The 11,898-nt window shown below is 39.4% G+C and overlaps 1 protein-coding gene across 2 annotated transcripts in view; it reads left to right on the forward strand.

The window, feature by feature from the left end:
- how (protein held out wings) overlaps positions 1-9,768 on the forward strand; it is a 109,288-nt gene extending 99,520 nt beyond the window's left edge. Inside the window, exons 8-9 of one of the 2 annotated variants that reach the window (XR_002672276.2) lie at positions 1,300-1,535; positions 6,762-9,768. Coding sequence is in view for 1 of the 2 variants with exons in the window: in XM_022799257.2 (XP_022654992.1) it covers positions 1,300-1,376 (77 nt within the window). In the remaining variant the exon portion in view is untranslated. Of the gene's footprint in view, positions 1-1,299; positions 3,934-6,761 lie in introns of those variants that run through there. The other variant, XM_022799257.2, reaches the window with a different exon arrangement.
- Positions 9,769-11,898: the final 2,130 nt, after the last annotated feature.

Genomic DNA, 11,898 nt, shown 5'->3' on the forward strand with positions numbered 1-11,898 from the left:
ATATATATATAGAAATGCTATCACAGATCTGCTAATATATCTCCCCCATCTAGTAAATGCAAAGAGGCCGCATATAAGGGTGTTATTATAATATTAATATTTAGTTAAAATTACCTTTTGCTAGGAAAATCAAGTGTGTACTAAACCTGTAACACGATTATAAACAAATTGACAGCGGCACTTGTATCGCTGAGTCAAAGGGAGAATGATTCCGAGTGGATGTTTTTGTACAAATGTCTGATGTTTGTCTCTCGCCGGGGATTGCAGGCTTTTATTTTTTTTTGGGAAAAAAATTAAGAAGTATGTCAGTTCTGTGCAATCTTTTGTCGTCTATCTTATATTTCCGGCCGTAATGACAGTGCCCATAGTTAAGTGGACATCGAGTAAATCCGAATTGTTATGCAAGAGCCATAGAATTTCTGAATAAGTGTTATACCAAACTCCATAACCTGATAGCATCATGGCACTTTTTGATGCCTCCTGTACATGCAAAAGGCTCTAGGTTTTTGGGCTTTCATACGGATAAATGTGCAATCAGCCTTGCCTATATTATTATTAGACACGTTCACGATAATTTTTTTTTTGTATTTACGTTTAAGAACGAAACGGAAGATAGTCTATAAGTAAACGACGCAATCAACTTTTACAGATTTTTGAAACGGTCTAGGTCACTTAGGTGATGATTTGGCCGCCAGGCAGTACACGCCTAAATATAACTTGTATCCAAGCCAGGCCGACCCTAAACAGCTACAACAGATATATATAAATGTACGTACATAACGCTATTATTCAGTGAAACGAGATTCGGCGAAATAATCGTTAGCAGCAGTTTTTAGGGCAAAGTATCAGAGGAAGGGACATTGTCAGGTCCATTGCGATCCGTATGCACTGAATCTCATCGCAGAGTGAAGGTTTTTTTATTGCGCTGCCGAAGCAACTTCTAGGCCGTGCAATTTTTTTGTGTGCATGTCATAAAATATAAAAAATAGGTTTTTCTGCTCCTTATACTTAAGTGAACATACTCAAGGTGTCCGGAAAGAATATTTATTTGTTGCAAGATCTAGTTAGGGCTTAATATAATTCTGTTTCTTATCCATCTGCGTACAATAGCGTCAAACAGATTAAAAAAATATTAGTTCCATATTTATATTTAGCATATATTTGAATAGAGATTTACATATGGTGCACATACATTATGACACTGCGTTTTATTCCTGTTTTTGTAGGACTACTGCAGATGCTACTGCTACTATTAAAGAATAGTGTAAGTGTGATGTTAAACGTTCTAATATATTACAGTGACAAGCGGTAAACCAACCGGTGGTCGTAGGGGGGTCTCAGGTGTTCGGGACCACCCGTATCAGCGGGCGGTCTAAGATCGGCTCTGTCGAAGGGCGGCTACCAGGCTACTTCAGGCCTAACTGCGGCCCTTACCGCACCGCTCAAGAGTAGTCTTGAAACGGTCGAACCGCTCTCAGGGATCAATCTCACATGGACTGGATGGATCACTCTGGCTAGATCAGGGGTGACTCCAGGTGTGTATCGTCTAATAGGCAGTAATAGAAAACGTATTTGTCACGACTACGCCATCTTGCTTTTAACAATTTTTCTACTTCTATAAATCGACATGTACCGATCCTGTCAAGAGCGAATCTCGGGAGTGAACTACTAGGATGACACCATCCGATAAAATCGTTTTAATGGATCCGAAAAGTTATCGGTCGGTGTGATTCGTTTGATAAACGGTTTTTAGATTTCCAGTCTCTTTTTCGTTAGGAAACATTTCAGTCGCGTAGAGACGATAACTTTGAATCGAGAGATCGCAATATGGCGATTGGCACAAATCTTTTTGCTGTCCTGTGTTCCTGACGTCCTGTTATATTTTTCGTCCAATAGAAATTTTCTACCTTTATGAAGGACACTATTGCTGACTCTGATTTAACTTGAAAACGTCATCTACTGTTAAACATGACATAATTCAAGATTCATATGCAAACTTTGGATAGCGGTAATTACAATGAAAGAATATATATATATCTACATATATATATATATATATATATATATATATATATATATATATATATATGGTTTCAAGCGGCGCACACTTCCGTGCTTGTGCGGAACTTGTTATATACAAACTTGTACCGGTAAAATAGCGTACAAAAATTACTCATGTACTAGAGGACAATTTTCTAGAGCAAGGAACGAGTAAAATTATATAATAAATAAGATATATATTACCGTGCAAACCATTTGGCGGCACGTTCGATGCGAACCATTTGGTGAGAACATGCAGACCTCTTTGAGAGAGTACCGGCATCTAAGCAAGCAGAAGATGATTTGGCGCAGTGCAGTGCCAAGTACAAACGAATTTCGATAGATATTCTGCCGAAGTGGTCTAACCTGATCTGTTTTGCTTGGTGACCAAATAATGTCAATGGTAACAGTTTAAGTTAGAGTCAACTTTGCACTTTGCAACGAAAGCTTTGCCTCTTAGCGTCGAAGTGGACGAATTGAAGACGGCTGAACAGTAAAGAAATCTTCTACCTCACTGCTCGCTCTCACAACGATAGTGAAAGGCACTTTTGCTATATATATATATATATATATATATATATATATATATATATATAATGAAAAAGTGGCTTAGAGAGAGAGAGACGGGAGAGAGAAGCAAGTATGTATTTTAAATTGGTCCTTCATCGGAGTCTGAAATTGACCTAGTTATTATTAGTTTTTTTTTGGCCTTGTGTCAACTCATCAAACCGTAAGATAACTTTATAATAGATTGCCTTTCCACAACTCAAAGTTCACAGGTAGAAGATGAACGAGAGAGTGTTACACAAAAGATAATCCATACAAACAGACAGAAATAACAACAAGAGAAACAACAGATATTTACGCAAACAACAAGCAATCCACTGCATAAACAAAGACGAACGTATCTACGGTTATACCTCATACAATGATGAAAATGCTACCAAATTAGCGACTAAGAGACATAGCAGATTTTGCACGGTGCGAAATCAATTTCAGTTCTATAATATACGAGTACATAATTACAAACACATTATAGATGGGGAGAAGGCGAGATTACTGAAAAAGGTCTATTGCAGTTGGCGATCGTAAAATTTGCTGATTTATCCCTCACGTGAACGTCCGACAGCAAATAGGTTTTCCCCGTTGTGACTTTATCTCCACAGCGCGGATATTTCGCGTACTACGGAGACACGCGGGGTTTATTTATGTGCGAAGTTTTAATCACTAAGGATGCCTTGAAAAAAAACGCTAGCATGAATTGTCTCAGCAATAAAGAGCCCGCATAGGAAGTGAAGTGATTATAAATACTAATAATAGTACAAAGGATTATATGAGTAAATACATGCAGGGGAAAATCTCTAATTTACTAAGAAAACAGCAAATAAAAATATAGAAAATAGCAAAGATGAAGTAGAAATCTATCTTAAGCAAACGTATATTTATTCACTTATCGACTAAAATTTGAACTATACATATGTACATATCTTCGACGAAAAAGAACTGGCGGCCGACAGGATTTGATGAAAGATCTTTTCCATAGATTAGACAGAAATTAGTATAGACAATTAATTAAAACGTAAAGAATACTGTGGAAACATAGCGTGTTTGTGAAGAAGGGTAAAAAGCGAAATTGCAAATACACACACATATGTGCGTTGAATGGATAGAAATAATGGCTATGGCGACAATGATTATTACAATGATGATGATGATGATGATGATAATGGTGATGATGATGATGATGATGATGATTATGATGGTGATGATGATGATTATGATGGTGATGATGATGATGATGATTTATGACTATTTTTACAAAATTTGTAAATAAAACTATTGGCGGCAAAAGATGCCAAAAAAAAACCACTGACGCGCAATCAAATGGTCAAATTACGGGTCTTCCTTTGCTTCTCTATTATATAGATTTGCATAGACATGCAACGACTCATTCACTTCAGTTTGCACCCTCGAATTTACTTGTCTGTTGTAAGACGCTTGTAAAATGCAGGAATGACAATAACAATTATCCATGACCGCAGCCGGTCTCAATTTAGCAGGCGTTGTAAAACCTAACCTGACGTGATTCTGCTGTATGTGTTCCTTGTTAACGTACGTCGTCGTCGTCGTCGTCACTTGTCTAATATGTGTAATGGAAATGGGCCAAGTGTTCGCATCAGTCCATCTCTATTTAATCTTATCAAATAACGACGGTTCATTTTACCGCTACACTATAGCGACGGTCTACAAGCGGTTACGAAATCTGCTGTGATAAGCGGTGTCCAAGCAGTTATTTCAATGGCGCACATTAACAATAACCGAACGTCATCGATAAATTTCATTTACGACTATGACAAAAGAGAAAGACTGTCAACTTGTGGCAGTTTAATGGTTTTGAGACGCTGTGAGGCACCAAAGAAATTTTGGCACTAACTCCGAAAAATGGACACGAGGATGGCCACAAGGTTTGCGGTCACCTAATCCTTGCAATTAACATCAATCACACCGCGTCTACAAAACCATATTAAGAACAGTACGTGGTATCGACTCGATAAACTTTGGGACGACTTACCCTATTAACCTATCCTTCACGGCATACGATATTCATAAAAATAACAGTATGAAAAACAACACGATACGACACAGGCAGCCCCACAGTCATATCACGGCAACTACGACACAGCGAAATGCCGACTGCCAGTTCAACGACACCTTTACATTTGCCACTTATAATAATAACCAATAACAATGTGTTTAACGTGAATCAATCTTATACACAAAAATAATATTAAAATGATTGCGTTTGCTATAAAGTTCTCTCTATAAATATCTCATTTGCTTGCAGATAGAACATTGATCGCCAGTCTATCAATTTCTTCTTCTATCTGTCCGTTAATCATTAATTTCATATAACGAACTATTAATAGTGCTGATGTGAGGAGCGGTCAAGCGATACGCCATGTTGCTATGCATTAAAGTCTCAACTGACATTTTATCTATAATATTATACTATAAAAACTCCATAGCGCTATAGTGATAAGGACAACATAGGTAATAGATAAAGCTGGGATATTAATAAATCTGTTAAATTCAGGTTAGAGTAATTGTATGGTGAAGCGAGGTCGATTAGAGGTGATGGTGGATTAACCGTAACGAAACACTTATCCAGCACAGCAAACGGCTATTGCTAGAAAAATTTTCATCATTTATTATTGTAGGGTTGTCACACATAGTAATCGTAAATGTGGCCATGCCCAGTCTAAGGAAGAACAGACCCAGACGCGCTAACTCATCGTTGTCGTTGCGATACTAACAATAACGAAAGAACGACCCCCCTACAACTAAGTAACCGATGAAAAAAACGTTGGCCCTCGTTTGCATATCGTAATTCAACCGTGTGGAAATAACGTGCTGATATCAACAGTATTCGGTTGGCGAATTGCACCTAGAAAATCTCGAGGAAAAATTTGATAGCTACCGAAAAACGTAGTCATCATTTCTAGATTGCTCACATCCCCAGTTTCTGAATCGTTGATTCTACGTGTAGGGTACCTGGTCGACCTTGCTTGCCAGTTAGCAGCTGCCGATATTCGCGCTTGGGGCATCATGTGATACTTTGACTCTAATGTGTTGACCGAATAACCCGATCCGTTCTTTGAAACCATCTGGGATCACTCCAGCTCCCACGTCCCATGTGTCACACTTGCTTTGTTGCTAATCGTGGTATATATACATGGATCGCGTAACTGAAGATGTTAGCCGACAAATAGAAGCTACCTAACATTGCTAGTAAATTTTATGTTGGACGCAAAGATCGAATTTTTGTTTTCAAGACAGTTAATCTGAAAAATGCCTACTTCCCACGTTTTGAATGTATCCTTTCCGCTCTTAAATGTAGGCTTTTTTTTTTTGTCATAGTGATGTTCTGTAACGGTCAACACTACAGGGTAAACATGTGTCACATCAGTATTACACCCTAGCCTTCAAGCATGTTTATCCGGCTGCGAGCACCAATCTAGCATGAATGAAATCGCGCCCTTTTTTAATGATGGGTCTCGTTAGCGATCACGATCCAAATAGATCTTTTACTTGCTCGCTATTTGTATGGCCACAAATACGTTCTGCCAGCGGAGGTAAGCCCAACAGCTCAATGATCTTTAATTGGCCCATCTCAAAGTATTTGTATCAGAACTTTGCCGATTTTAACCAGCCCAGAGAGTATCGAAAAAACCACCGGAAACAGCATGAACGCCTTCTGTGGCCCGCGCAGCAACTGGCCGATGATCCGCTCTTTTCACCACTACTTAAGATATTGCGAGATACATTTAATAATAATGTCCGCGCTAGCACCCAGTACGGCTGCGTTTCTATTACCCTTTTGCCTTACTCGGTTGGAATGTAATAAGCGTAACTACGGGCGGGCGACGACGGTGGCGGCAGGCCAAAAACTAGCAAAAGAAATCACTGCTACCTACCGAAAACTGATTGAACTACTACTGACCATGTGGCCAATTACTAACCGGTCGTCTGCTATCGTCTGCTGTCTCTTTGTTGTTGTTATTGTTGTCGTCCCGTTCTCTTATATTTCCCTCTTCTTTCTATATCTCGTTTATTCTGTGTTTCGATGTTGTTCTTTTCTTTTCTCCTGTTTCGTTCTTTTCCCTTTCCCTCTTTCGCTGTCTATCTGTCTCTATTTATTTCTGTGTATTTTTCTCACCCAGATGGATGGTTGGATGTAGGCTGTCCAGAACGTTGCAACTGTTGCAGATGTCTCGCCTACAGCAGCAACAACAACAGCATCTCCTACAGCACTCGCAACAACAGCAACTACAAATGATAACTCCTCAACAACTACATAACTACTACTACAACAGCTACTATCACCGTTGTCGTTAACTCGTCGAATGCCACTGTCCGCTGAGTATAACCGCATCAAGCAATCTGTGACAGCCAGTGCTGCCATTACTACTTCTTTACTTCTTCATAAATAAGACAAGCGAACAGCCAACCAATCAGTTCAGTCTTTGTTATCGTCCCGTCTGTCGATGTAAAGGCCAACTATAAGAAGCGTTAAAATAAACACGTCTCATGATAATAAGTCGAAATAATAATAATAATTTAATAATAATAATAATAATAATAATAATAATTAATGCATTCGTCACTAACGAAGAAGATCTCGAAATCGTGCGCACGCGCTCATTCTAATTGCTGCTTATGGTCTCAGTTATGAGGGACGAGCCTGCCGACCCACCTTACCCCCAGCATATCACGCACAGCTCTCACTGACTAACAAGCTGTCAACTATAGAAGAGACGTTGTTGTAATAAGCATTTTACAGGAGATTGCCACGTTTGTTGATAAATGGAAACGATCAAGATCAAGTGAAGGCGGCGATGAAACCGAGGAGTCTATGTGGACGATGTGAGCAAGACACGTTGTGGTGATCCGAGGCGTTAAACGCGGAACCGGTGCACAGGCTTCACACGAGGAGACCGACTTTGAAGAACAGCTCCTGAGAGCCGGAACGACACTTGCGTCTTTGTGGATGAATCATTTAGATTCTCTGCTTTAGGCTTTAAACAATACTCGTCACTGGATGTAGGTATGATCGAATCGACTTAGTAATAATAAATTGAATACCGCATATCGCGAGTCCGATAAAGTCATACAAAGAGAACACCAGGTCATCCATACTGGAGTCAATGACGAGCAGTTGAGCACCCTGAAAACGTTGATGTGTGATCTAGTGTTCGTAATAGTAGTATATTCGGTGCCAAGCTTTCATCCTCTTTTTTTTTTCGAAGCTGTACCAATGGGTAAGCATTCGCCCAGTCGAATATAGCGGAAAGAGATGTGTGCTATAGCTTTGCGAATAACGCTTGAACACGTGCAAGTAGATATCTGGCGTGTCCTATCCAATAGTGTAAGTCCTCATGGAGCGAGATACTACACCGTGTTCAATTTACTCGAATCTTTCGTTATCAAATTTGGGTTGACCTAGGCTATTGAAACACAAAACGTTAGTCGAATAACAAAACCGGGTATAAACATGCACCTATTTCACGGAGAGCTCACAAAACCGCTAAAACTTCTACCTCGAAAGAACAGTGGCTGCTTTGGACAGGAATGAAGAACACAAGCGCTCACTGTGATTCATACAGTAAGCATATAGCGCTTGATTTTGGTACTTGTTCTCAATACCACGTCTGATGGACGTAGCAAGTTGCGCCTCACCTAAACGCATCTATCTATTGGTCATAGTTGAGTAAACACCTCGCTTTACGAACCGTATAAGAACAAAGTCATCGTCGAATATTGGCCGAGTATTTCTAAAAGTGCGATTAGACATTATAGGAGGACAGTCTAGATGGCTGTTGTACATAATGATGGAATCTTTCGTTTCTACGATGACCTGTAGTACAATACTTTTAATACTCGTCTCGCTGTAAGGAGAGGGCTACCGCCCTTGTCGGTGGTTAGCTTTAGACCCTATATTTTGATTTTTCTGTGATTACAATCATCAGCTAGGACCTGAACGTTGTTCACGAAAATCATTTATTAGCACAATATAGCAACATCATATCTAACAGCCCGGTATACTAGATACAATTGAATTAGTTTAGTTAGTGTTCCATGTGACCCACCATTGAGGCATACGTGTCGTAATAGTACGTTCTCGAGCCGAACTGGCCGTGTGTTGCTATGCCCGAAAGCAGGCCATTCAATATGTACAATATAAGAGTTTAGATCTACGATACACATTCAATATACAAACTCTCGTATACTAGGTACACGAATGACTGCATTTAGATTGACTATCCATTATTATGAGTAAACAGTACTTTGCGAAACAAGACCACATTGCATGCCGTACGGTCTACAAGGGCATCTGTTCAAGGTTGTATCGAATAGGAGATCTGAACTATTTCGGAATTTTTTTCTCCATACTATACACACATATACATCTCCATATACCCGTAAGAAGGGAATGTGGTTTACATTGGGCGAGAAGTGTTTAAATCACTCCTTTGACCGATCATTTGTTCGTATTAGTGAGAAGTTACGAAAACTTGATCAAATGGATGATCAGGTGCAATGAGTTTCTCATTGCCTCTCGACTATGCGAAATGTTTAATCTTAGACAACTTACAACGCGGCAGTGACTACCTAATTTATTCAGCATTCATATACCTAAGTTAAGAGACAAATTGTTCACTGATGGTTTTGTGGTGCCCGCCTAATGTTCGAACGTCTTTAAGACTGAGGTGATTTATATACTATTGTGTATACAGTAATTAGGCATCATAATTGTGTAGCTGAGGTGTGCAAGGACGAGGTACATAAGCACCGAGGACTATATATATATATCACATTAAATAACAGGACGCAAAAAACAATGTTTGAATCAAACAACCATAACCTCGAGATTATTTATGTCGTATGGATCATAGGCGCTGTCAAGGGCACACAGCTCTCTATTATACGTGTTTTGTGTGGTATTAAATACACGATTTCGTTAAAGTGGCAGCTTCATTCATCCTTAGCGTGGTGATGCGTGAGGCACGTATTGTTCTTTAACCGGTTTTCAATGTAAACGGCTGTAGTAAATGCAAAAACCGAGTGCAATCTTATTGACGATGGCAATACTGTTAATAAACACATATTGATATCGTATTCTATTTAAAACAAATTTTGACATAAACGACGCGTATTTTTACCAAGTAACCTATTCTCAGCTGCGCTGACTTTTTTTTGTAGGATTTTTTCTTATATTGTATCTTTAGGCTTCATTTCAGCGATAAATAGGCGCGCTTGTCCACATCATTGCCGTTCACCACACTGCGGTTATTATGAGCCGTGTACAAATAGACAGGTACATAACTACTGGACTGACTTCACTGGAAATAGCGATCATTCATAACTCTGTTCGGTCAGACACATATTCAGTTAGTCAGCATAAGGAGTAGATGGGTTCCTGTAGTTTCTAAAAAAACCAGACCAGGGTACCTCGTCCCACCGCAGTCCAGACGTGGACGAGAGGCTTTCTGTTAATTGAACCCGGTGCATAGAGAGAACTCGGAAAAGAGTCGTGTTGAACTAGCTGAAGTAAGCCACCAGAAGAAAGCAGATAATGCTGCAGTAATAGTTGTCTATCGTGTGACGTTAGAACAAAGCTTAGGTGTGTGTGCATGTGTTTATATGACCATATGGTGTGGCCGGCCCGTAGCCGTTCTGCTTCTTTTTATTAAACCTCCGTACAGGTTTCAATTATTTTTGCAAATTTTGACACAGGCACGCACTCCAAAGAAAAATAGCCACTCATCAAACTGATTGTTCTTGCCAGGTCCGATGCTGCTTTTATGCAAGCAAGCTTAATTACCGGCCAACACTTAGTAATCGTATACATATCGCACAGAAATTGACAAATCAATTTGCAGTGACGTAACTTGAGGAATGCATTTGCTCAGGATAAGTGCCTCTAGAACACAGGGACAGTAGTAAATACTACTTAAGGGGAAGTTGAATCTCAAACTATTGAAACATTCGATTTTTTGTGGCTAGACAGCTTCTGCACTCTTTTAAAATATATTGATCTATACAAAAAGTTAATTGTGGCCGTAAGTACCATCAACTTCATGGTCAGCTCCAGAAGTTGTTTAGCCTATAAGTCGCGCACATGAACACAGATATGTGCACAGTTTGTTAAAGTTTGAAAGGTCACAATATAGAACAATTGAAGTTTAATCACCTGACAGGTTAGCCGCTATTTCGAAGGAGAACCTTCCCGCATTCTGGCACCTCTGTCCGTCATGCAGGCACTAATATCACTGGACAATCGTCCGTTTCAGAATGGCTGATCAACGCCAAACCGCGGCACTGGTTTAAACAGGCCCCTGATGCCGTAGTTTATTGCCGTTAGTGCCTATATTAATGCCGGGCTGCACTGTTGCTAGCATAGTTATTTTCTGAGTTGGCAGTCAGCTAGGTTATAGACTATTTGGGGACGTTGTAGGTAGACGGTGACACAGCTGTACTAGTGTCTTCTAGATAACACATAGCAATATATAGCGCGATTCCTTAAACTATTTTGATCTTGATACTTCTTGCCGCAACAGCCTTTGCCTAAATTCTGCTAAGAATGGCAGGCTCATTATACAACCATGACCAGGCCATAACCCATTGTCGAAAAGCTTTTTATTTCATTTCAGTCTGAATGTAGCCTATGCGCAATACAGGCTGGGAAATAGCATCACGGGCTCGAGATGAACTGTTCGCTCGGAGCAAGGCTCACTTGTATGCTTATAGTATACAAATTTCTTGTCTATTGGCTATGACTATACAATCATTGACATTTGACTATATATAGCTAAAAGCCATTTAGACTCCAACCTGTCGGCCATTCAGTAGTCAAGTTGGGCTGCTGATTTTGTCGCACGATTTAATCCGTAACAGGCACGTTAATGTTTGATCATGTTGATCAAACAGGTCTCACGTGGAGGCAGGCCATGTTGCGGTTAAACTGTAGTGTACATCATTATCGGACATCACTGTAGTTTGCCTCGAGCAGACTTCGTTTACAAAGCAGAAACAGTCTTGAACAGAAGCTGTTAACTTTTTTCATAAAACAGTTAGGTAAATTATCATCTATATATTGATATTATTATATATAGACGACAAGCCTTGTGCTTCTGCAATAATATTGTGGTGCAACTGTTGATGAAATATATATACATAAATGTGTAATGAGAATATAACTACATTATATATGAAGGAAAATAGAAAAGTTATCGCAATATATAACTATTATTATATCGTATATAAATAAATAATTATATATAAATATTTATCTATATA

This window comes from Varroa destructor, unplaced genomic scaffold (genome assembly GCF_002443255.2).
Source record: "Varroa destructor unplaced genomic scaffold, Vdes_3.0 BEIS01000003.1, whole genome shotgun sequence".
NCBI lineage: Eukaryota > Metazoa > Arthropoda > Arachnida > Mesostigmata > Varroidae > Varroa > Varroa destructor.